This window comes from Ranitomeya imitator, chromosome 5 (genome assembly GCF_032444005.1).
Source record: "Ranitomeya imitator isolate aRanImi1 chromosome 5, aRanImi1.pri, whole genome shotgun sequence".
Lineage (NCBI taxonomy): Eukaryota > Metazoa > Chordata > Amphibia > Anura > Dendrobatidae > Ranitomeya > Ranitomeya imitator.
This window is the reverse complement of record NC_091286.1, coordinates 42,497,183-42,525,051: the sequence shown is the minus strand read 5'-3', so window position 1 is coordinate 42,525,051 and position 27,869 is coordinate 42,497,183. Positions and strand designations below refer to the sequence as shown.

General features: G+C 43.0%; 1 protein-coding gene across 1 annotated transcript in view; it reads left to right on the top strand.

Annotated features, from left to right (window-relative positions):
- THADA (THADA armadillo repeat containing) overlaps nucleotides 1-27,869 on the top strand; it is a 626,363-nt gene that overhangs the window by 258,914 nt on the left and 339,580 nt on the right. Inside the window, exon 27 of the mRNA XM_069768603.1 lies at nucleotides 1,240-1,331. Within this exon, the coding sequence (XP_069624704.1) occupies nucleotides 1,240-1,331 (92 nt within the window). The remainder of the gene's footprint in view (nucleotides 1-1,239; nucleotides 1,332-27,869) is intronic.

Below are 27,869 nucleotides of genomic sequence, written 5' to 3'. Positions count from 1 at the left end.
CACGCATTATTTTTATCCTACCAGGGGGTTAGGAAGGGACTTAGAGTGTCAAAACATACCCTAGCCAGATGGATTAGGGAGGCGATATCTCTTGCTTATACCGCAGGTGGCGTGGAGATTCCAGAAGGTATAAAGGCTCACTCCACTCGTGCGGTAGCCACATCCTGGGCTGAGAGAGCAGAAGTATCGATTGAGGACATCTGTAAGGCGGCCACATGGTCTTCTCCATCCACCTTTCTTAGACACTATAGATTAGATCTAGGTGGCTCCTCCGACCTCACGTTTGGGAGAAGGGTGCTGGAAGCTATTATCCCTCCCTAGTCACCTTTTCACTTCTCTGAAAGTCTCTCGTTGTGCTGTCATGGCGACTGAATAAATACGTACGCTACTCACCTGGTAGCAGTGTTTTTTCAGGAGCCATGACAGCACCCTTATATTCCCTACCCTCTTTGTTTATGGGTTCAACACTTCCTTTAGAAAATTCCTAAGTTTATTCACTGGGTGAATTGTACCATATATTAATATTGTTTATGTGCTACTAACCTAGAAGGTCCTTTCATACTCTGTAAACCAACTGGCGGGTGAGTGAGGTGCCGCCCTTTTATGTCTGAGGTTTCCTGTCCCTGAAGGGCGGATCCCCTCTCTCGTTGTGCTGTCATGGCTCCTGAAAAAACACTGCTACCAGGTGAGTAGCGTACGTATTTTTTTTGTCTAATTATAAATATGAGCGATTATGGTGTTTGTTTATGAAAGTACCTTTAAATCGATAATTATACTATGTCTGGAGACAGCTTTTATGACTCGTATAAATGTTATTTTTCCACAAAGGTTTTCTATTTTTTCCGTGGTGATATTGAACTTAATGCTTATTGGATCAGTTTGTGTTTTGCTTGCTCGATTGGTGAAACCAAGCTGAGAATATACGGTACCTTACTAAACATATTTTTGGACTGTTAGGATGAAACTAATAAAAAGCTGAACGTTTGTTCCGATCCACTTGAACCCATGTTTTTTATTATTGGGAGGGGCAATAGATTTGTTTAAAAATTCCTTCATGAATATTTTAAAAGTCTGTTTTGACGTGCGGTGGTCTGTAAGTGCCTCCGAATATTGTGAGTACGCGGCTCGATTCTGGGCTGTGTGTTTTTTGAAAATAAAGTACAGCAAGGCATCTGCAAGTCTTTTTTTTTTTTTTTCCCTCCGTGATATTTTGCTTTACCCGTTTTCTATTTACTTTAGGTGAGAAATTCCTCCACACTTCTCTTCAGCACTCTGATTACAAGGATATTTGGAGTCAAAAGAGGAAAAGATGAGCGCTCCAAAAAAAACAGGTAAGCACCACTTGAAACGAGCATCACTCGTGAAAAACAATTTCTCGGCCAACACCAATTCGACAAAAAGGTTTGCCGGCTTTCTGGGATTTATCTGCCGACTAATGTTACAAAAAAACTTCTCCACTTGTTTCTTGTTTCCTACGCTTCGCCAAGCTTAAAAAAACCCAATTTCCAAATGTAATCTGCCCCTTACATCTCTGGTTTACGAAATGTAGTAAAACAAAAAAAAAAAAAACGGCATGTGCCAAACAGATGAAATGAATCACTGTCCGTGTCCCTCGTCTGCAGATGATTAGCGCTGCATAAGATGGAAGTAGATCTGATTCTACAGTGCGGAGACAAAGTCATGGTGGCTGGCGTCGCCGTGAAGTGTAAGACTCCGTGTTTTGTAATGCTGCTCAGTGCATACGGTGTAGTGTTTCTAGCCCGTTCCGCTGTAAGTAATCGCGGGGGACAAAGTGCTGGAACCTTGTCGGCTTTTGTTCTATGCAACTATTGTAAATAAAAAGTTCTAGGACCACCCATGGACTGAGCACGCCATTATGTCGACTCTCAGCTTCAAGTCTGTACTGTAGGATTTGTTTTACATTACCTAACTGGCCTGAAAATACTGGTAAATTGATGAATTCAGCCCGAACCACGGGCAGCATGTATCAGATCCTGGCAGCATGATTTCAGCCTAGTGTTCTTGAAACACTGCAATGTTTAAGAGAAAAGCACACTTTAAGGGTAAGTTCACACAGGGCGTTTTTGCTGCATTTTTTTACTGCGTTTTTTTTAATGCTAATTTTCAGCTGCTTTTTACAATACCAGCAAAGTTTATGAGATTTCCGAAATCTCATGCACACACATTGGTTTTTTGTTTGATCAGTATTTTGTGCTTTGCTGCGTTTTTTGGAAATGGAGCATATCACTTCTTTCAGTGTTTTTGCAGCGTCTTTTCACCCATTGACTTGAATGGGTGTTGAATAAAAAGCAGCAAAAACGCAGGTATCATTATTTGCTGTGTTTTTGCTGCTGAAAATACAAGGACATTAGCATGGACAAAGAGAGAAAAAAAAACGTACCTAAACCTGCGTTTTTGACACCGCTTCTTTCCTGCCAAGAAGATCAGGTTTTGCTGCAGAAAAAAAAGCAGCAAAATCGCCAGGTGTGAACTTACCCTAAAAGCCACACAGGAGACTAGTCAGACAGGCGGATCCCGGAGTCTTCACCCTCTACCCTTGAGTGGCAGGTCTCTCCCTATACATGCAACATCTGGCAGCGGGCAGAGAGAACCCAACAGGGATCCGCCTGAGTGGCATGGTTCCCTGGCAGGTTTGAAAGTATGATTTTCCTCTGGAATGCCTCGCAGTTTCCAAGTCAAACTTACCTTGGATCAGGCAGCATGTATCAGCTGTCAGGTTCCTTTTAAATTTCGAGAATTTTTATTTGTATAGCAGCATCATATATTGTACAGTAAAATTATCGTAATCTAAACTGTGAGACCAAAGAAGAGAAGCCTTTCAAAACTGACACTCTACAGGAGAGAGGACCGTGCCCATAAGATCTCACTCTATAGGAGAGAGGTCCCTGCCCATAAGATCTCACTCTATAGGAGAGAGGACCCTGCCCATAAGATCTCACACTCTACAGGAGAGAAGACCCTGCCCATAAGAGCTTACACTCTACAGGAGAGAGGTCCCTGCCCATAAGAGCTGACGCTATAGGAGAGAGGACCCTGCCCATAAGATCTCACTCTATAGGAGAGCGGTCCCTGCCCATAAGAGCTGACACTCTACAGGAGAGAAGACCCTGCCCATAAGAGCTTACACTCTACAGGAGAGAGGACCCTGCCCATAAGATCTCACTCTATAGGAGAGAGGACCCTGCCCATAAGAGCTGACACTCTACAGGAGAGAGGACCCTGCCCATAAGAGCTGACACTCTACAGGAGAGAGGACCCTGCCCATAAGAGCTGACACTCTACAGGAGAGAGGACCCTGCCCATAAGAGCTGACACTCTACAGGAGAGAGGACCCTGCCCATAAGAGCTGACGCTCTACAGGAGAGGGGACACTGCCCATAAGAGCTGGCACTCTACAGGAGAGAGGACCCTGCCCATAAGAGCTGACGCTCTACAGGAGAGGGGACCCTGCCCATAAGAGCTGACACTCTACAGGAGAGAGGACCCTGCCCATAAGAGCTAACACTCTACAGGAGAGGAACATGCCCAAAAGAGCTTACATTCTACAGGAGAGAGGACCCAGCCCATAAGAGCTGACACTCTACAGGAGAGAGGACCCTGCCCATAAGAGCTGACGCTCTACAGGAGAGGACCCTGCCCATAAGAGCTGACGCTCTACAGGAGAGGGGACCCTGCCCATAAGAGCTGGCACTCTACAGGAGAGAGGACCCTGCCCATAAGAGCTGACACTCTACAGGAGAGAGGACCCTGCCCAAAGGAGTTTACAGTCCTAATGATATTGGAGCTCTAACTTTATATGTATATAATGCTAATTTAAACTAGATGGCAAGCCCCTTAAGGTATCTTTTAAAGGGGTTGTCTGAGCAAGTGGGAAAGCTCAACGGTGGCTTGCAGCTGTTAAAAATAACAAAATATTTGACGCTCTCTAGCACCCACCTGTGGTTGCCTGCAGTGGTTAGGTGACTCGAGCAGCACACCATCAGATAATGCACTTCGGAGATCACCTTACCACTGCAACCAATCACAGACCGCAGCGATCCTGTTTCTGGTGGAACAGTGATATCTCTTCTGTAAGCACAGACCATGGAGCATTAACGGAGAATGAGAGTGTAAGTCATGGGCTGGTGGAAGAGCCAAGTGGTAGAATGGGTAAGAGAGCGGTCCCAGCAGATGATTCTCCATCTGCCAGACTCATTTCATGTCTATGTAACTCTTTCTTCTAGCCAATTTCACTAGGATACTGCCATAAAAAAGGTTGCACATTTTTGGATATTGCATAGTTTCCCAAAAATTTTGTGATTTGGATTTTTACACCAGATCCAACAACTTTTTGAAACTGGACAGAGCTGAGCACCAGTCTTGATGCATTTTACTTAGTTTTTTTCTGCAGGCAAAACCTCTCTTGTCAGTAAAGAAGCTGCTTACAAAAAGCAGGTTTTGCAGCGGTTTTTGCTGCATTTTTCAGGATCCCAGAGTTCAGCTTTCCTTTCACCCTGGAAGAGTGAACAAATCAAGGTGTTAGGTCATCAATGCAAGACATATGTGAAACCAGAAAACAATTTTGGAAAAATAAACTATTCTGAACAAAAATTCTCACGAGTTCATGAAATGCACAATTACAAATGTTAAAACAGATGGGGGAGGTGAACTGGTCAAAAATAGTTTACCTAAGACCCTGGTAGTGCAATGCGTTTGTAGGACATTGTTTACTTTCGCACTTTGGTCTTTCCTTGCATTGTTCAGGCATTGTTCAATGTTACACCTCGGTCAGCCAATGTTTTCTTTACACATATCACTAATTCAATTAAACTGTGCTAATCCTAATTAAATTGTACTAATCCTAAACTACTATTCTCAGGTGAGAACACCAAGACATTATCATTTAAACTTGGGAAAATCACAAAAATAAATGTTTCAAATACAGCCAACAGCTCGACAGCCAACCTAAAAGTGATGAGGACTGGCAAAAACAAGCATAAAATGGCACACAAAAAAAAACATAAAGATTTTGGTGTAAAACATAAAAATGCCTAATAAACTTTTCCTCCCCCCCAAAAAAATGGAAAAAGAATGATGAATTGAGGCCATAGTTCTTTGTATTTTCGGAGCTTGTTCCTAGTTAATGTTGCCTGTGATTTGGGCAGCAAGAATCTACTGACTGATACTCTAATTGAAGAATTGGAAACCAACTATTTAGTCTAATTTCCTATTATTTATCCAATGCTTTTTCTCAGTAGCCAACTTCTTTGAGAAGCCATAGATCATTCATTGCATGGTGCACTTTAGGCTGATCTTTCAGGGCAAGACCAAGTAATTCTACATCTGGATAGATCCAGTCTTTGGAGCAGGCACATTATTTTGATAGGACGTCCTATAGAGATCTTGGGTCTTCAAGGTTTTTCCGCTTTTGATTGTAATTACAAGATATTCGTTTGGGTCACAAGTTTAGAGCAATATTTAGAATCCTCGGTCGTACGCAGGATGGGAAGAATGTGTCCTCTGACTTCTTTTAATATGATTTGAGCTGCCAGGTTAAACAGTCCCAAGGACGCCCACCAATGGTCGTTGGAGGAACCTGAGACAAATCCTTATGTGCCGATCCTTGAATGAAGTATTATAGTGATTAAGAAAAAAAAGAGAATACACTGCTTTATGAAACACAAGCCGTCCTGCCATATAGTCCACTGACCATACATGAAAGAATTTAGTGTTTAAGGTCTGAAAGGGCCACATTTGTTTCACTCCTGGCCTGGAACGTCTCGTATCTCATTGATTTTTATCACAATAAATAGCATGATCCTCCTGAACTGTGAAGGAGGCTTTTTTTTCCCGGATGAGGCATGAAATGTAATGAAATGCTTGAGAGTAGAGTCAACCTTCACGTCTAGAGTCTGATGTGGTTCACGATGAGTTCATGGTTGGTGCTCCCAGATATTCACGTAAAGCAGAATTCAGTGGCCCTATTATAAATTGGTTATGACTTTAGAAATGAGAATATAATTGAGATGTCTTCAGAGTATATATTCCCCTTAGTATTAAATGTTTTTCATATTCCGGTGTTTCTGAGTTATCAAGTGGTGGGCACAGTTTTTATCATATGTTGTATGGACAAAAAAAAAATCCGAACACCTCCGTATTAAACCTACAGGAGCTTTTCTGACCTCACATTTTAGATCCATAGGCATTAATATGAAGTTGTCCCCTTTGCAGCCATGAGGGCGTCCACTCCTGTGGGAAAGTTTTCTACAAGACTTTGGAGGCATCTGGGGATTTTTGCCAGTTGATCGTGAAGAGCATGTATGAGGTCAGACGGAGGAGAGGCCGGGCTCACAATCTCTGTTCTAGTTCACCACAGAGATGTTGGATGGTTTTGAGGTCGGTTCTCTGCAATCGGTCATTTTCTTCTGCAACAAACTCCCCCCAATGATGTCATTATGGGACTTGTGCCTTGGCACAGTCACGTGGAACAGAAGAGGATCTTCTCCAGACTTCCCTCAAAGCTGAAAGTTACGAGTAGTCTAAAATGTCTTGTAGACTGTGATCCCTCGCAGGCAGGGTCCTCTCTCCTCCTGTACCAGTTATGACTTGTATTGTTTAAGATTATTGTACTTGCCTTTATTATGTATACCCCTCCTCACATGTAAAGCGCCATGGAATAAATGGCGCTATAAAAATAAATAATAATAATAATGTATTATCTATTGAAGCATTGAAACTAAATGACGAGGCTGTATCTGTTAGGCAAACATATCCTGTGCATACACCGTAGATGGAAATAACACTTACTAAAGATGCTTTCTGTGGGCTTAATGCAACTGTTTTATCACTGACACAACAGCGGATCGGACTTGCTGCTATTTATCAACCATTATTAGAGCATCAAAGAAGAAGTCTATGGTGTGTAGGGGCTCAGCTCTCTGGTAGGTGCTTGGATACCCCCCGGCACAGGGTTTTGTATATCAAAATTGTATAAAATTATCTCCAGTACAAATGTATAATATAAACAGTCCTTTCTTCAGGCACAATGAAACAAAAGTAGATGTAGCAGCCTCAACAATCTTGGTGTGCTAGGCAGTATCAAGCAGTTTAAACGTGTTCACCAAACAAACACACCTCTGTTCAGCTGCAGCCCAAACACCACACTGCTGAGCTAACCCAGCTGCCTGTTGTTATGCCTGTAAGTCCCAGTCTGGATTATGGGAATGACTTTCCCACCCAGACACTCTTGGTATCTCCTGCCTGATGCCGCAAATGAGACCTAGTAACTTTGAGAACCTATTCTGATGTCCAGTTTTCAATTGCAACAACATTTCTGTTGCTTTGACACCTGCAATGGTGACTTCTGAGTGGGACAACAAGCAAGAGGTTTCAAGCGGGTCCCAATCCTTCCAGGGTTTTAGTAGGTAGTGGAATGAGCTTCATACTCCCGGGTCGGTGTACTTTATAGTTGACATCTCCCACCTTTCCCCTCACCCCACAGGGTCCCTGCCACTTGGTGCGGAAGTTGCTGTCCCCTGTAGGCACTAACACAAGTACCCGATTCACTTTGGTCACTCGACACGACATATTCATATGCCCGGCCAAATGTGGAAAACAATCATCCGTTCCAAGCAGGAGGAAATAGAGCTGGGGTGACAGAGGCTTCAGATCTACCATAGCTCTTCAGCCTCATTTGCTTATTAATTCAAACTCTGATTTCTCCGTATCGGAGCAACGGACTAATCATGTAAAGGTAGTACTAAACTTGGCTTTGAAAGAGCTACATGGACATATAAATAGTTTGGGGTGCAATCTTGCTGACTTGATCGCGAGTCGTCCTGCTTCTTGTAGATCCCAAACAAGAGGCTGTCCTCTACTAATTCAGAATAAATTGTAGCTCGTTTGAAGATATTTTCTCGAACAAATCTTTTCCTTTAAGACGTACAGAGACGGAACATTTCCAGTAGATGTAACCAGCCCCAGCACTGCATTTATGATGGTGTAGGACTCTTCAGCTTCTCGCTGCTGCTGCTGCCTTTGTATTTCTTCTATCATGGGCAGGTTTTCGGAGAAGCCTCCAGCGGATGCTTTGTCTGATATATTATTTATGAGCGTTGATATTACCGTCGTTCTCTGCACATTTACGGCTATAGCATGCTTGTATCTGCACATAGTTAATCATCAGCTTGGCTAGCCACAGAGGACTTCTCTGGAAGGATGCATGTGCTGATTGATATACACATACAGATAGGAACACTAATAATGTGGAGCTATGGAAATCCAAACACAAGACCGGACTGGGACAAAAAGTCTATATATCATAACTGAGCAGCACCGAATCTTAAGCAGTGGGGGGAAAGCTTTTAGGAAACATACCCTTAAATCTAATGGATTTACAAAAGGAAAATAAGCATCACACCGATTAAATATGGAAAAAGTGGAGGACCCGTTATTAGCCCAAAGAGTCCTCCACTTTTTTCATATTTAATCGGTTTGCTCAGATACTGAGATTTACGCCATGTATACAGGACAGAAGTATGCACAACATACACAGCTCCACACTATATACTGTGGTAAGGAATATAGAGGAGCGGGGTATATACTATATAGTGTAGAGATATGGCAGTGTACATACTGTGGATTATATACTATATACATAGCACCATGCTATATAAACATCTGTATACTATATGTACAGCAATCTACATTATACACTATATTAAGACCGCATTATCCTATATACTGGATTATGATGTATACATCACATAGGAGACGCACATATATATATATATATCATACAGGAGACAACGCGACTGCTGAATATATATCACATTGAGACTGCTGTATATACATTATGTAGGTGACACTGTAATGTATGTATGTAATGTAGGTGATACTGCGATTATACACAGTCTATATACATGATATCGGTATTACTGCAACTGCTGTATATACATTATATAGGTGATACTGTAATATAAATGTTATGTAGGTGATACTGCGATTATACACAGTCTATATACATGATATCGGTAATAATGCAACTGCTGTATATACATTATATAAATGATACTGCTGTGTATAATCGCAGCACGTGTAGCATTGAACGTGCGGAGGAGCGGATCCCTGGGATTGGTGAGCAGAGCGCAAAAAACATTCTGGCGCTGGTACAGGCCAAGTGTCAGACATCTGGACCCCTGTGCGTGCCGCGGCAGCCCTTTAAATTTTGAATAAAGGCCCCGTGTGCGCGCACACCCTCTCGCTTGCACGCGCTAACAAGGGCCGTCATGGTGCGCAGGGCAGCTCTGTCAGCGCATGCGCCACTCACTTTGTAGTTCAGAGCCACCGGTCAACTAGGCATATGCACGCCTTGGCAGATTGCCAGTCTGAGCCTGAGCCGCAATACCGTTTTCCCACTTAACGCTATGTTCACATGTTGCGTTTTTCCAGCATTTTTTTTCCGCAGGCAAAACCTGCTCTCTTGGCTTACAAAAAGCATGCTTTACGGCATTTTTTTTGTTGTCTCTTGAGCATGTTGATAGTTTAGTGGCCCAAAATAGGCTCGATATAACTTCCTTAGGGTTTCACACCAAAAACGCAGCAAAAACTGACACCTGCTTATTTTGCAATGTTTTTGCTACTTTTTTGCATTCACCCATTGTTTCCTATGGGTGAAAAAAGCTGCAAATACGCAGAACAAACACTGAAAGAAGTGACATGCAGCAGTTTGCAAAATAACAGCAGTCAGGAAAACAAACAATGCGTGTGCATGATTTCGGAAATCTCATAGCTTTTGCTAGTAATGTAAAATGCAGGTTAAAATTTGCATAAAAAGCCGCAGCAAAAAACCTAACGCTACAAAAACGTAAGATGAACATAGCCTAAGTCATGTTTGCATTTTCTGTTATTTTCATTTTTTTTGCGCTGGTGGATTTTGGGCCAAGTTTATCAAAATGGCTGATGTTTATGTGTCAGGCCGGGATCACACATACGCGAGGAGCGGAGCGTACAGCTCCGTGTATTGCTGTGCGGCCGCACGCTCCGCTCAGGAGAGCTGGGTGTTCACCTGCGAGACTCGGCTGTATCTGGCGTATGTGTGATCCCGGCCTTAGGGTTAGGTGTGCTGTGTTTTTCGCCTACGTGTTCTCTCCCTGTTGTGCGTATGTGTTCTGTCTGTGCTTGGCTTGTCCATGTGTCACATACAGTGGGGCAAAAAAGTATTTAGTCAGTCAGCAATAGTGCAAGTTCCACCACTTAAAAAGATGAGAGGCGTCTGTAATTTACATCATAGGTAGACCTCAACTATGGGAGACAAACTGAGAAAAAAAAATCCAGAAAATCACATTGTCTGTTTTTTTATCATTTTTTTTTTGCATATTATGGTGGAAAATAAGTATTTGGTCAGAAACAAACAATCAAGATTTCTGGCTCTCACAGACCTGTAACTTCTTCTTTAAGAGTCTCCTCTTTCCTCCACTCATTACCTGTAGTAATGGCACCTGTTTAAACTTGTTATCAGTATAAAAAGACACCTGTGCACACCCTCAAACAGTCTGACTCCAAACTCCACTATGGTGAAGACCAAAGAGCTGTCAAAGGACACCAGAAACAAAATTGTAGCCCTGCACCAGGCTGGGAAGACTGAATCTGCAATAGCCAACCAGCTTGGAGTGAAGAAATCAACAGTGGGAGCAATAATTAGAAAATGGAAGACATACAAGACCACTGATAATCTCCCTCGATCTGGGGCTCCACGCAAAATCCCACCCCGTGGGGTCAGAATGATCACAAGAACGGTGAGCAAAAATCCCAGAACCACGCGGGGGGACCTAGTGAATGAACTGCAGAGAGCTGGGACCAATGTAACAAGGCCTACCATAAGTAACACACTACGCCACCATGGACTCAGATCCTGCAGTGCCAGACGTGTCCCACTGCTTAAGCCAGTACATGTCCGGGCCCGTCTGAAGTTTGCTAGAGAGCATTTGGATGATCCAGAGGAGTTTTGGGAGAATATCCTATGGTCTGATGAAACCAAACTGGAACTGTTTGGTAGAAACACAACTTGTCGTGTTTGGAGGAAAAAGAATACTGAGTTGCATCCATCAAACACCATACCTACTGTAAAGCATGGTGGTGGAAACATCATGCTTTGGGGCTGTTTCTCTGCAAAGGGGCCAGGACGACTGATCCGGGTACATGAAAGAATGAATGAGGCCATGTATCGTGAGATTTTGAGTGCAAACCTCCTTCCATCAGCAAGGGCATTGAAGATGAAACGTGGCTGGGTCCTTCAACATGACAATGATCCAAAGCACACCGCCAGGGCAACGAAGGAGTGGCTTCGTAAGAAGCATTTCAAGGTCCTGGAGTGGCCTAGCCAGTCTCCAGATCTCAACCCTATAGAAAACCTTTGGAGGGAGTTGAAAGTCCGTGTTGCCAAGCGAAAAGCCAAAAACATCACTGCTCTAGAGGAGATCTGCATGGAGGAATGGGCCAACATACCAACAACAGTGTGTGGCAACCTTGTGAAGACTTACAGAAAACGTTTGACCTCTGTCATTGCCAACAAAGGATATATTACAAAGTATTGAGATGAAATTTTGTTTCTGACCAAATACTTATTTTCCACCATAATATGCAAATAAAATGTAAAAAAAACAGACAATGTGATTTTCTGGATTTTTTTTTCTCAGTTTGTCTCCCATAGTTGAGGTCTACCTATGATGTAAATTACAGACGCCTCTCATCTTTTTAAGTGGTGGAACTTGCACTATTGCTGACTGACTAAATACTTTTTTTCCCCACTGTATATGTTCTGCCCATGTTTCGTGGACGTGTTCTGTCGGCATTTCGCATATGTGTAGCGTCTATGTTTTGCGTATGTGTTATGTCTGTGTTTGGCATACGGGTCTGTGCGCGTTATGCGTGCGTGTTCTGTTCTCCGGTTTCCTCCCACATCCCATTGACACACTGATAAGGAATCCAGATTGTGAGCCCCAATGGGGACAGAGATGATGATGTCTGTAAAGCTGTGGAATATGATTGTGCTATAAGTAACATTAATGAGGCGATTGGCTCGGGCCGCGTCTTCTGATCTGGGCACAGTCCATCATCCACCAGCCGCCAGTATCCAATCGGCACTGATTCCTGGCTGATTAACCCCTCGTGTATCAACATAAAGCCGTGCACCTAGAATAGCATGATTGCTGTCTTGTCTGCTCTCTTTTACTATCTGATAATCTCTCATAAAAGTATTGCAGTAAAACCGTATCGGAATCTGAGACCTTTCCATGTCCTCCGATAAGGCATTCTGCTGATTTATCTTTATGGTTCATCATTCATTAACCCTTGTCTCTCTATATAGACATATGGATATAGCAGAGCTGAAGTCGGCTTGGGGCCCTTTTATTAGGCCCATTCACTTAAAGGGATTCTGTCACATTTTACAAGAAGTCGGATCTGTGCACAGCACAGTAGAGAGAAGGAGAAGCTGAGCAGAATGATATATGGGTTTGTAGGAAAAGATTCAGTATAACTTGTTTTTTATTCATTGAAATGTTTGGATGCAGAGGAGTCCAGTGGGAGGTCCTACTAATGATTGACAGCTTTTTCTGCATGCACTCATACAGGGAAGACCGTCAATCACTGAGCAGGACCGCCCACCGGACTCATACATACAAACACCAGGGATTTGAATGAATAAAATAGTTCTTCTGAAACTTAAAAAAAAAAATAATTGTCAGTTCGATCCTCTCCTCCTGCTCTATAACATCCTGCTTGCAGATCAGATGCCATGGTCAACATGACAGGTTACCTTTAAGGTGCATATAGCTACAATTTTTTGTTAAATGTGACCAACAGGTTGAGTTTCACTGCTTCAATAAGCAACAGGTCAAATCTGTACTGCAGTTGAGGCATTGGCCACCAGGTGGCAGTATTGATCCACAGATTTTTAACATAAACCTTCTACTGTTAATGCCATTCATCTTGGGGAATTCATTTTTTGTTTATAAGGGTAGGAGGGGGCGGGTGGGTTGTTTTAAAGGACATGAGCACATATAAACACAGCCACATACATTTTCCCCTTGCTATTTTTGTTCTCTCCTACTTTGCCTGCCAGTTGTGTCCTGTTCTGTGTCACAGTATAGATTTTGCTGCCTTCAGTCTATAGAAGAATATTTTTGCATATGTTAGAGGAGGAGAGGGTAGAAAAGTTAACACTTTATTGCATCTGGACCTGAGAAGTGTCCTGTTACATTACAAACATATATTTTGGATAAATTAATTAGTGCTACTTATGTCCATTTTTTTTTACATATATGCTAGCCACCTTAGGGAGAGACCCAAGTTGGGCTAAATGGAGCGGGACGAAAGAGACCGAAAAGCCCTCTACTTACAGGAAATACATAATGGATGCTTTCCTGAAACGGAAAGTACTTGCAAGCAGCATAATACAAAGAATAGCAGGTTTACCCAGAATCCTTTGCAGTAGGCGGAGCTATGAGCTTGCACACCGAGCCCCACTCCATACAGCCAACCAATTCCAGCCCTGTGCTGATGAGGGCCTAAAGCCCGAAACACGTGTCTACAGGTAGGAATTGGTTGGCTGTGTAAATTTAGAAACTAATCCGCAGCATTGCACGCTTGGCGGTTCCAAGCGCTGTGGATTAGACAGGGGTGCAAAGAGATGATTTGCATAGCTCCGCCTACTGCAAAGGATTCTGGGTAAACCTGCTATTCTTTGTATTATGCTGCTTGCAAGTACTTTCCGTTTCAGGAAAGCATCCACTATGCATTTTTTTTAATCATTATTCAAAAAAGGATCTGTGAGCTCTCCTGACAGGTCTGTTTTAGTAAATGCTGGCATTCCTCCTAACACAACAGTCCGGGATCATCTGTACTTGTAACTCTGCATTGTGCTGGTCCTCTGTTACTCCTCTTGGAAACTTATGTCATTTCATAGTACCATAAAGAATCATAAGTAGAATCCTAAAGAATCATAAATAAAATTCTTTAGAATCATTAATAGACTCCTATAGAATCTTATAGTATCATGAAGAATCAATAGAATCCTATAGAATCATTAATAGAATCTTATAGAATCATTAATAGAATCCTATAGAATCTTATAGAATTATGAAGAGTCGATAGAATCCTATATATATAATTGTCTAAGGGTCACTTTCGTCTGTCTGTCCTTCTGTCACGGTTATTCGTTCGCTGATTGTTCTTGGCAGCTGCCTGTCATGGCTGCCGTGATCAATCAGCGAGGGCCACAGTCCGATTAGTCCCTCCCCTACTCCCCTGCACTCAGTGCCCGACGCCCGCTCCATAATCCCCTCCGCTCACCGCTCACACAGGGTTAATGGCAGCGGTAACGGCCCGCGGTGTAACGCACTCCATTACCGCTGCTATTAACCCTGTGTGTCCCCAACTATTTACTATTGATGCTGCTTATTGATAGAATCCTATAGAATCATTAAGAGAATCCTATAGAATCTTATAGAATCCTATAGAATCATTAATAGAATCCTATAGAATCATTAATAGAATCCTATAAAATCTTATAGAATCCTATAGAATCCTATAGAATCTTATACAATCCTATAGAATCAATAATAGAATCTTATAGAATCATTAATAGAATCCTATAGAATCATATAGAATCCTATAGAATCATTCATAAAATCATTCATAGAATCTTATAGAATCATTAATAGAATCCTATAGAATCTTATAGAATCCTATAGAATCATTCATAAAATCATTCATAGAATCTAATAGAATCATTAATAGAATCCTATAGAATCTTATAGAATCAATAATAGAATCTTATAGAATCATTAATAGAATCCTATAGAATCTTATAGAATCACTAGATTGTGGCCCGATTCTAACGCATCGGGTATTGAATATGCATGTCCCCGTAGTATATGGACAATGATGATTCCAGAATTCGCAGGAGACTGTGCCCGACGCTGATTGGTCGAGGCAACCTTTATGACATCATCGTCGCCATGGCGGCCTCGACCAATCAGAGAGGCGGGATTTCCAGGACAGACAGACAGACAGACGGAAAAACCCTTAGACAATTATATATATAGATTAATAGAATCCTATAGAATCTTATAGAATTCTATAGAATCATTCATAGAATCTTATAGAATCATTAATGGAATCCTATAGAATCTTATAGAATCATTAACCCCTTCATGACCCAGCCTATTTTGACCTTAAAGACCTTGCCGTTTTTTGCAATTCTGACCAGTGTCCCTTTATGAGGTAATAACTCAGGAACGCTTCAATGGATCCTAGCGGTTCTGAGATTGTTTTTTCGTGACATATTGGGCTTCATGTTAGTGGTAAATTTAGGTCAATAAATTCTGTGTTTATTTGTGATAAAAACGGAAATTTGGCGAAAATTTTGAAAATTTCGCAATTTTCACATTTTGAATTTTTATTCTGTTAAACCAGAGAGGTATGTGACACAAAATAGTTAATAAATAACATTTCCCACACGTCTACTTTACATCAGCACAATTTTGGAAACAAAATTTTTTTTGCTAGGAAGTTATAAGGGTTAAAATTTGACCAGCGATTTCTCATTTTTACAACTAAATTTACAAAACCATTTTTTTTAGGGACCACCTCACATTTGAAGTCAGTTTGAGGGGTCTATATGGCTGAAAATACCCAAAAGTGACACCATTCTAAAAACTGCACCCCTCAAGGTACTCAAAACCACATTCAAGAAGTTTATTAACCCTTCAGGTGCTTCACAGCAGCAGAAGCAACATGGAAGGAAAAAATGAACATTTAACTTTTTAGTCACAAAAATGATTTTTCAGCAACAATTTTTGTATTTTCCCAATGGTAAAAGGAGAAACTGAACCACGAAAGTTGTTGTCCAATTTGTCCTGAGTACGCTGATACCTCATATGTGGGGGTAAACCACTGTTTGGGCGCACGGCAGGGCTTGGAAGGGAAGGAGCGCCATTTGACTTTTTGAATGAAAAATTGGCTGCGGACACCATGTCAAGTTTGGAGAGCCCCGTGTGCCTAAAAATTGGAGCTCCCCCACAAGTGACCCCATTTTGGAAACTAGACGCCCCAAGGAACTTATCTAGATGCATAGTGAGCCCTGTAAACCCCCAGCTGCTTCACAAATTGATCCGTAAAAATGAAAAAGTACTATTTTTTCACAAAAAAATTCTTTTAGCCTCAATTTTTTCATTTTCACATGGACAACAGGATAAAATGGATCCTAAAATTTGTTTGGCAATTTCTCCTGAGCACACCGATACCTCACATGTGGGGGTAAACCACTGTTTGGGCACATGGTAAGGCTCGGAAGGGAAGGAGCGCCATTTGACTTTTTGAATGAAAAATTATCTCCATCGTTAGCGGACACCATGTCGCGTTTGGAGAGACCCTGTGTGCTTAAACATTGGAGCTCCCCAACAAGTGACCCCATTTTGGAAACTGGACCCCCCAAGGAACTTATCTAGATGCCTAGTGAGCACTTTAAACCCTCAGGTGCTTCACAAATTGATCCGTAAAAATGAAAAAGTACTTTTTTTTCACAAAAAATTTCTTTTCGCCTCAATTTTTTCATTTACACATGGGCAATAGGATAAAATGGATCCTAAAATTTGTTGAGCAATTTCTCCCGAGTACGCCGATACCTCATATGTGGGGGTAAACCACTGTTTGGGCACACGGCAGGGCTCAGAAGGGAAGGCGCGCCTTTTGACTTTTTGAATGGAAAATTAGCTCCATTTGTTAGCGGACACCATGTCACATTTGGAGAGCCTCTGTGTGCCTATGCAATGGAGCTCCCCCACAAGTGACCCCATTTTGGAAACTAGACCCCCCAAGGAACTTATCTAGATGCATACTGAGCACTTTAAACCCCCAGGTGCTTCACAGAAGTTTATAATGCAGGGCCATGAAAATAAAAAATAATTTTTCTTTTCTCAAAAATGATTTTTTAGCCTGGAATTTCCTATTTTGCCAATGGTAATAGGAGAAATTGGACCACAAATGTTGTTGTCCAGTTTGTCCTGAGTACGCAGATACCCCATATGTGGGGGTAAACCACTGTTTGGGCGCACGGCAGGGCTCAGAGGGGAAGGCACGCCATTTGGCTTTTTAAATGGAAAATTAGCTCCAATCATTAGCGGACACCATGTCGCGTTTGGAGAGCCCCTGTGTGCCTAAACATTAGAGATCCCCCACAAATGACCCCATTTTGGAAACTAGACCCCCAAAGGAACTAATCTAGATGTGTGGTGAGCACTTTGAACCCTCAAGTGCTTCACAGAAGTTTATAACGCAGAGCCATGAAAATAAAAAAAAAAAATATTTTCTCAAAAATGATTTTTTTAGCCCGCAATTTTTTATTTTCCCAAGGGTAACAGGAGAAATTTGACCCCAAAAGTTGTTGTCCAGTTTCTCCTGAGTACGCTGATACCGAATATATGGGGGTAAACCACTGTTTAGGCACATGCTGGGGCTCGGAAGTGAAGTAGTGACTTTTGAAATGCAGACTTTGATGGAATGCTCTGCGGGCGTCACGTTGCGTTTGCAGAGCCCCTGGTGTGCCTAAACAGTAGAAACCCCACACAAGTGACCCCATTTTGGAAACTAGACCCCCAAAGGAACTTATCTAGATGTGTGGTGAGCACTTTCAACCCCCAAGTGCTTTACAGAAGTTTATAACACAGAGCCGTGAAAATAATAAATACGTTTTCTTTCCTCAAAAATAATTTTTTAGCCCAGAATTTTTTATTTTCCCAAGGGTTACAGGAGAAATTGGACCCCAAAAGTTGTTGTCCAGTTTCTCCTGAGTACGCTGATACCCCATGTGTGGGGGTAAACCACTGTTTGGGCACACGTCGGGGCTCAGAAGGGAAGTAGTGACTTTTGAAATGCAGACTTTGATGGAATGGTCTGCGGACGTCATGTTGCGTTTGCAGAGCCCCTGGTGTGCCTAAACAGTAGAAACCCCCCACAAGTGACCCCATTTTGGCAACTAGACCCCCTAAGGAACTTATCTAGATATGTGGTGAGCACTTTGAACCCCCAAGTGCTTCACAGACGTTTACAACGCAGAGCCGTGAAAATAAAAAATCATTTTTCTTTCCTCAAAAATGATGTTTTAGCAAGCAATTTTTTATTTTCTCAAGGGTAACAGGAGAAATTGGACCCCAGTAATTGTTGCGCAGTTTGTCCTGAGTATGCTGGTACCCCATATGTGGGGGTAAACCACTGTTTGGGCACACGTCGGGGCTCGGAAGTGAGGGAGCACCATTTGACTTTTTGAATACAAGATTGGCTGGAATCAATGGTGGCGCCATGTTGCGTTTGGAGACCCCCTGATGTGCCTAAACAGTGGAAACCCCTCAATTCTACCTCCAACACTAACCCCCCCACACCCCTAACCCTAATCCCAACTGTAGCCATAACCCTAATCACAACCCTAACCCCAACACACCCATAACCCCAACACACCCCTAACCCTAACCACAACCCTAATTCCAACCCTAACCCTAAGGCTATGTGCCCACGTTGCGGATTCGTATGAGATTTTTCAGCACCATTTTTGAAAAATCCACGGGTAAAAGGCACTGCGTTTTACCTGCGGATTTACCGCGGATTTCCAGTGTTTTTTGTCCGGATTTCACCTGCGGATTCCTATTGAGGAACAGGTGTAAAACGCTGCGGAATCCGCACAAAGAATTGACATGCTGCGGAAAATACAACGCAGCGTTCCCGTGCGGTATTTTCCGCACCATGGGCACAGCGGATTTGGCTTTCCATATGTTTACATGGTACTGTAAACCTGATGGAACACTGCTGCGAATCCGCAGCCAAATCCGCACCGTGTGCACATAGCCTAATTCTAAAGGTATGTGCACACGCTGCGGATCCGCAGCAGTTTCCCATGAGTTTACAGTTCAATGCAAACCTATGGGAAACAAAAATCGCTGTACACATGCTGCAGAAAAACTGCACGGAAACGCAGCGGTTTACATTCTGCAGCATGTCACTTCTTTCTGCGGATTCCGCAGCGGTTTTACAACTACTCCAATAGAAAATCGCTGTTGTAAAACCACATTGAAATGCGCAGAAAAAACGCGGTAAATCCGCCATAAATCCGCAGCGGTTTAGCACTGCGGATTTATCAAATCCGCAGCGGAAAAATCCGCAGAGGACCAGAATACGTGTGCACATACCGAAACCCTAACCCTACCCCTAACCCTACCCCTAACCCTAACCCTAGTTCTTACCCCAACCTTAGTGGAAAAAAAAAATATTTTTTTTATTGTCCCTACCTATGGGGGTGACAAAGGGGGGGGGGGGAGTCATTTACTTTTTTTTATTTTGATCACTGAGATATAACCTATCTCAGTGATCAAAATTCACTCTGGAACGAATCTGCCGGCCGGCAGATTCGGCGGGCGCACTGCACATGCGCCTGCCATTTTGGAAGATGGCGGCGCCCAGGAAAGAAGACGGACGGTCCCCGGGAGGCCAGGTAAGTATAAGGGGGGGAGATCAGGGCACGGGGGGGGGGGGCGTCGGAGCACGGGGGAGTGGATCGGAACACGGGGGGGGGGGGTGGATTGGAGCACGGAGTGGGGGATCGCTGTGCGGGCGGGTGGATCGGAGCACGGGGGGGGGATCGGAGTGCGGGGGGGTTTGATTGGAGCACGGGGGGTGTGATTGGAGCACGGGGGGAGCGGGCAGGAGGACGGGGGAGCGGAGCACAGGACCGAAGGGAGCGGACCACAGATCGGGGGGCTGGGGGGGCGATCGGAGGGGTGGGGTGGGTGCACATTAGTGTGTCCAGCCATGGCCGATGATATTGCAGCATCGGCCATGGCTGGATTGTAATATTTCACCATTTTTTTTAGGTGAAATATTACAAATCGCTCTGATTGGCAGTTTCACTTTCAACAGCCAATCAGAGCGATCGTAGCCACGAGGGGGTGAAGCCACCCCCCCTGGGCTAAACTACCACTCCCCCTGTCCCTGCAGATCGGGTGAAATGGGAGTTAACCCTTTCACCCGATCTGCAGGGACGCGATCTTTCCATGACGCATATGCTGCGTCATGGGTCGGAATGGCACCGACTTTCATGACGCAGCGTATGCGTCAAAGGTCGGGAAGGGGTTAATAGAATCCTATAGAATCCTATAGAATCTTATAGAATCATTAATAGAATCCTATAGAATCATTCATAGAATCTTATAGAATCATTAATAGAATCCTATAGAATCATTAATAGAATCTTATAGAATCATTAATAGAATCTTATAGAATCATTAATGGAATCCTATAGAATCTTATAGAATCCTATAGAATCTTATAGAATCATTAATAGAATCTTATAGAATCTTATAGAAACCTATAGAATCATTAGTAGAATCCTATAGAATCAGTAAGAAAATTGCTATAGTTTTATTAAATCCCATGGACCTTTTGTTGACATTAGTAGCCTCTACACTGTATGTCAGCTGCATTTTTCCAGTCCTGGTCCCATTGGCAGTCTCGCCACCCCTGATAGTCTGCCGATTGAAGTGACTGGAGCAGTGCCCCCTCTTCATTGTTTATGGAGCACAGCGCTGTACTTCAGTAGTGGCCGACCCTGGTATTACAGCTCAGTCATTCAATTCAGTAGCGCTCCGCTTCAGTACCGACTACAGCCACAAGGCAAATATAGGTAAACCATGACTTGGACCCAGATCTGGAGCTCTGTAATCCCTTTAATTAAAGATACCGAGAGATGGCCCCCCACCAGTCTGGTCTCGATGACCTACCAAATCTAGAGATCAATAACATCATATACTATGTACCAAATCACAATCTGCAGTGCAAAAATACAATATTATCGAGCGTTTCAGCGCAATGGAGCCTAAGACTTTTCTGTCAAATGAGACATTTATAAGGGAACGTCTTTAAAAAACTACTTACCTCTAAGGGGCTGTCTATTTTATTTTTCCCGGGTAAAAAAATCATTTTTGCAATTGTGTTCCATTAAAAATTTGACAGGCTCTTGTTCTCTCTCCACATTCATCTTTGATGTAGTCTGTGGTTATAAATAAGTTAAGAGGAGCACAGAAAAAAACCAAAAAGAATTACAATCTCTCCTGTCAGGCTGTTATAGCGAGCTCACTGGCGGATTCTCAGTTAACTCATTCTGCAGCCAGCCATTGCTATAGAAGGGAAACTGTGCAAAGATGTTTATTAAACCCAAATGTAGAATTTTTTTTTCTCAATATACATGCATGTAATTTATTTTTATTTATTTATTAATGAGCCGTTCCTTGGTGATGCCGGCGTAGTCAGCGATAACACGTCTGGATCTACGATGTCATGGTAAATACTGGCGGCATCGAATGCTACACCCCACAGTACTGACAAGATGGAGATTATTACCATCGACTACATTGGGATCTATCGGGATCTCACTGGGAATCTCGTGTCCCTATGGGCTCATCCTGATGACTTTATTAAACGTCCGTGTGCAGAACGGGCAGCCGCCAGCCGATGCAAGGACCGATGGTGAAAAATCGGAAAGCGCCCTACTGTGATCCGTATTTCGGGTCAGATTCGACCATTATGAGTAAATGGTTGCCCAATAAAATGGATTACACACGGGTCACCGTCCATGTGTCATGCGTTTTTCACAAGTCCATTACATTACGATTACGAAGACCGGAAACTATTTGTCATTTATTAAATTGTTTTAGTTAAAAAAAACTGGTTGAAGTACAGATGTAGAATAATAATAATAATAATAATAAAAAAGATACGGATGACCCACTAATGTAAAAAATGGACGTATGGAGCATAGTACAGGGGTTTTTCAGTACCATTTTGCATACACTTGTCTGATCTCGGCCTACATCAGCGTTCTTTTTTTAAAGCATCGTAGTCACAAATGTATCACGTTCTCTAATATATTCTGTTTTGTGTCCTCTCCAAGGCGGATTTAAAGAGGTGTCACCAGGTTTCCCCCATATAAAGTGCGGCCGACACCATTAGGGCCTTTCTTTCAGTGTACTGGAATGCCAAAAAAGTCCCCAATCCAGTTATACAGATCCGAATATAAAGTTTTTTTATAGTTGCAGATGGGGCGGTTCGGTCCGATGGGCGTCTCTACTCTTGATCCGGCGCCTCCTCTCAAAGCTCTGTAGTGCGCATGCACCGGTTTTACTTCCGGTCATCGGCGCTCTTTGGCCTTTCCCGGCACATTATAGTAGTTTGTTCTGTCCTCGGCACAGCAGAGTGAAGTGCGCCTGCACTATGACACTATGTGGATGATGTAGGTTGTAGGACATCCACCGGGAATAGGGAAGGAGGACTGAGACCGCAAGAAGAAAGGAGGCGCCGGATCGAGACCAGAGGCGCCCATCAGACCGGGACCGCACTGTCTGTGAGTATAATGTATAGTGATGAGCGAGCGTGCTTGGTCGCTATCAACGTGTCTTCGGCGTGCTCGAATAATATGTACGAGTTTCCGCTGCTGCATGCCTCGCGGCTCTTCAACACCCGCAACACATACAGGGATGACCTTTCTGTTAAACGAACCCTCTATGTGTTTGGCTTTTCGAACAGCCATGAGACGAGCTTGAACATATTATTTGAGTATGCCGAAGACACCCGGTTAGCAGCGAGCATGCTCAGAGAACACCTTATTCCAGCATATCCGCTCATCACTAATAATAAAAGCTTTTTAGGGGGTCTGCAGATTGGATTGGGGACTTTTTTTTATAGCATTCCAGCTTTGTAAAAAAAAATTGCCTAATGGTGGTGGCCGTACTTTATATGTGAACAACCTGGTGACAGGTTCCTTTTAATGTAAAATCCCATGGTGACAGAGTGCTATATTGAGATAATAAGAAAACTAGGCCCCAATCTAACGCCCCATTCACGCCCTATGAATTAGCATCACTTTTTTGCCCACTGGCATCCATTTTCTAGTCTCTGCTTTGCTTATTATGATCTCGAGGACCATACCGCCAGACTATTGGCACTGTTGACTTTAGCTTTACCACTGGCATCTATTTCTCTTAGATTGTTATATTAAGCACATAGCTCAATATCAATCTTATCTTCTGACTTTTCTTATGAGCCTATACTTTTTAAAAAAGAAAATTATTCATACGTCCTTCGATGGACAGAAACCTATCCTATTGGGATGGCTTAGTAAGCAATAGCGACATGGTTGGGACCTTTGATTAGGGCCAGGTTTTAGTTTGGGGTCCCCATCACAGGGAGGAGATAACTGAGGTTAGGGCATATGGAATTGAGAAATCACTGAGCAAGGACATCACGGTTGGAAGACCAGAAGGAGCAAGACGAAGAGGAAAACCAGCTCGATACAATCAAGATAACGGTGGAGAAGACACTGATGGACCTCTCTAGGCTTGCACAAGATGTTGCTACAAAGTGTTCATGTCATGATCCAGACAGAGTTTTGAGTCCTGTTTTCCCTTTTTCCCGGTCTAGTTATGTCAAGTGTTAACCTTTCTCAGCCTCTGTTTGGGTTCAAGTTGGTTATTTATCGCTTCTGCTTCCTGCAGGCGATGTCAGTTATTGTTTTTGCCCAGTCCTGCTGTTGCTGACTCTGATTCCTCTGATTTGTCCTTCTGCGTTGCTGTCTGAACCCATGTCTCTATTCCCATCTTGACTCCGTGTTTCCCTTCAGTGTGCTGACTCCCTGGTTTTGACTTGGCTTGTATCCTGACCTGCTTCTGTCTTTTGTCTAATCTGCTCCTGACCGTTACGGACTCCCTGGCTGGTCTCTGACTGTGAGTTTGCTTATTCTTTTGGTACTGCGCTACAGTCTAGGATTTGACCCAGCTAGTTTGACTATTCTGCTGCCACCTGTGGTAGCCTCACTGCGGCAATGCTGGTTAGCTCTGTTTAGATGCAGTCCTGCTTCCACTCTACTGCCATGTAGTGGAGGCTGCACCTACCTGCATTGCAGCAGCGTGTCCGTTCATCCATCAAGTCGCCATGGCTTGAGATCCAGCTGAAGGCAATTAATAATAAGTCTCCCCTTTTAAGGATGTAATAGAGATAGAAGCTGATTCCTACACCTCGAGGACCACTTATCACGGGCATCCTTTGACCAACACTGGACCCCTACCTGATGATGGTACGGGAGGAATGAGAAGATAAATAAATAATAATAATAATAATAAAGATAGACCCACTATACCTTCATGCCGCTCAGCTGTCCTTTTGTTGAAGTTCTGATGAACCAGTCCCTTTGAGTCATTACTGGCTGTGTACCAGGGTGAGGAATACGTTAAATTTTTTTTGGCAGGAAATGTGTTTCATGCAATGTCTAGTGTTCTCCTCTTGTAGTGTAGAGACACTTGTCTACTTGTATTGCTTTTGTAGGTTCTATTCTATGCCCCCCTCCCCGCTTTTTTTCTGTTTAACAGATGACCCGCTTTGCTGTGTGACTTCAGGCAAAGGAGCAGTCAGTCAGGCAGGAGGAGAATAGAACTGGAGTGACTGAGGCTTCAGATCTACCATAGCTCTTAAGCTCTAATTTGCATATCAATTCAAATGCTGATTTCTCAGTAACTGGGGAAAGGACTGCTACATCGACTATATAATTGTCTTAGGGTCACTTCCGTCTGTCTGTATTTCTGTCTGTCTTTCTGTCTGTCTGTCATGGATATTCATTGGTCGCGGCCTCTGTCTGTCATGGAAATCCAAGTCGCTGATTGGTCGTGGCAAAACGTCTCCTGTGGTGGCGCTGCAGGGAAATCTGTGGGTCAGGTTCACCCGCAGATTATACATGATCGCTGAAGGTCTCCACAAAAAAAGACTCTCATCCGCTAATTTTCCAGGACTCTTCAAACACTACTGGACTGTCCACAGTGGATGGATAACCTCTTTAGTGACTGTCTCGGCATCAGTAATGCTGTAAATATACAATTTAACTCTTTTTACAGCCTTCAATGGTTGAGCAGCTGCCAATTCATTCTCGTTTGGACATCCCCCATCTCAGATTGTGAGACCCCCTAGGACCCTCTGATACCAATGAATCCTTGTGTTCTTGAGTCTCATGGATGGTTTTCTTCTTCTGTAGGGGAAGCCACTGCGGAATCTCATTCTCACCCCATTCCTCCATGTGAAAATCTGGGGCAAAGGCAGGTTCACAGGAGGCACAGGCAGGAGCCCCAAGATCTGCACTAATATGTCTAGAATAAACTCATGTAAAAAAAAAAAAAAATCCACCTGGAGCTTGTTGGCTGAATTGAATTAAGATGTAATTAGAGTCACATTTCTCTCGCCTTTCTGCGTTCCCTATTGTTTTGGTACATAACACTTTCAGCTATGCATGCTTTGGCCAACGAAACCCCCGAGTTTGACAAGTACAGAGTAGCAGAGGTCACTTGCCAAAACAATTAGTTTCTAAACTACACGAGAACAATCTGAAAAAGTTGTTCCCATAGAGCTTAGCAGCCTCCATATAGCGGCATCACATGCCCGACCTGCAGAAAGTTAATTTCTGGAGCCTCTTCCCTGTGTTACTGGAATTCTAGAGGTCCAAATACGTGCAAGAACAAGCGAAAAGGCAACATGAGCGAGGGTGGTAGCACACATGAGAATTTAAAGGCGGTTTGGATGCAAATAAAGGAACTCGGTTAAGAAAAAAAATTAAAGTTACATAACGTGTTGTTAACCAGATGTGCACCACATTTATGGGAACGCATACATTTATAGAAAAATACATATATAGATATTATATATATGTATTTCTGTTAATTTTATAACGTCAACATACTTCACACCGCTCTGTCACTATTCTCATCAGTCCTGGTCCCCATTGAGGCTCACAATCACTGTCACTATTCTCATCAGTCCTGGTCCCCATTGAGGCTCACAATCACTGTCACTATTCTCATCAGTCCTAGTCCCCATTGGGGCTCACAATCACTGTCACTATTCTCATCAGTCCTACTCCCTATTGGGGCTCACAATCACTGTCACTATTCTCATCAGTCCTGGTCCCCATTGAGGCTCACAATCCCTGTCACTATTCTCATCAGTCCTGGTCCCCATTGAGGCTCACAATCCCTGTCACTATTCTCATCAGTGCTGGTCCCCTTTGGGGCTCACAGTCACTGTCACTATTCTCATCAGTGCTGGTCCCCTTTGGGGCTCACAATCACTGTCACTATTCTCATCAGTCCGACTCCCTTTGGGGCTCACAATCACTGTCACTATTCTCATCAGTGCTGGTCCCCTTTGGGGCTCACAATCACTGTCACTATTCTCATCAGTCCTGGTCCCCATTGAGGCTCACAATCTCTGTCACTATTCTCATCAGTCCTGGTCCCCATTGAGGCTCACAATCCCTGTCACTATTCTCATCAGTCCTGGTCCCCATTGAGGCTCACAATCCCTGTCACTATTCTCATCAGTCCTGATCCCCATTGGGGCTCACAATCACTGTTACTATTTTCATCAGTATTAGCCTTTATTGATATCTTAAAAGGACTAAACAAACTCCTACGCATAAGTCACAACAAGGTGTACGACAGGAGAAAAATCTACCTATTAGGCAGATAACAATGGTCTAGTATCAGAGATGTACCCCTGAGATAGGGAAAAAAAACTAATTGCGTTATTTTTGGGCTCATGAATACAATGCCTATGCTTGAATATATTGACTGGGAACTTTCAATTCACGTAAAAAATAAGAGAGGTAGGGGACTATAATCACCCTGATAAGCCCTTTTGATGTGGATTGAAAATTCCTAGTCAATAAAGATATTCAAGTATAGGCATTGTATCCATATATGTGCCCAAAAATAAGCCAGGTAGTATTTTATCGCACTATTTTTGCACTTTATACACGATTTTGGTATTTTTCAGTATTTACGCAGGAATAGTTACGGTAAGTGCCTAGTTTTTTCCTAACTCAGAGGTACATCTCTGATACTAGACCATTGTTATCTGCCTAATAGGTCTATTTTTTCCCCCGTCAAACACTTTGTATTGATTTGTGTATGAGTTTGTTTAGTGCTTTCTCCATCACTTGCATCTAGAGAAATATATACAAAGAAGCTTCTGTGAAAGCCGACTCATCTACCCGCTACACATTGGTGCAATTTACATTGTGTAAGTAAATTTATTGCAGATCAGGAAAATTCCTAATGTTCTTTTGCTAAATTAAATCATGGAAATAGTTACTAACATTTTTATTTTCTGAATTATTCAAAGACAAAAAGAGAAAAGTAAAAAATGTCAGTAAACGTTGCCATTGACTTTTAATAGCCGTGGACCCCTCGGATGTCAGACAAGCACTTGTCCGGCTGACTGCTGATACTTTCGACCCCTCGTACACATAAAAATTTTGCCAGACGCTATTGGTGGGTGATTCTATCTGAGAAACAAAAGGATAGGACATGTTGAAATCCATCAGCACCATCTTTGTGTTACCAACATGTGCGGTTGGGGAAAGTTGGGATGTCCCTATATACATTAGATATTGTGTAGAATTGGGGTCCCTGATTTGGGTTTAAGTCCCACCAAGGACAACATCTGTGTGCTTTCCGAGTGTTTGCAGGGGTTTCCTCCCACACTCCAAAGACAAACTGATAGGGAATGTAGATTGTGAGCCACAATGGGGACAGTGATGATGTCTGTAAAGCGCTGCGGAATGTGATGGCGATATATAAACAATGCATAATAAATACTAATACCTCTTTAATACGTATGACACTTCACAAGTGTTTTTGAAAGCTGGAGAACACAGAAGAACGCGTCATGAAGGCTGTCATGTCTGACACCTTTCCGGCATCCTCTGACTACCGATTATTGGCTCC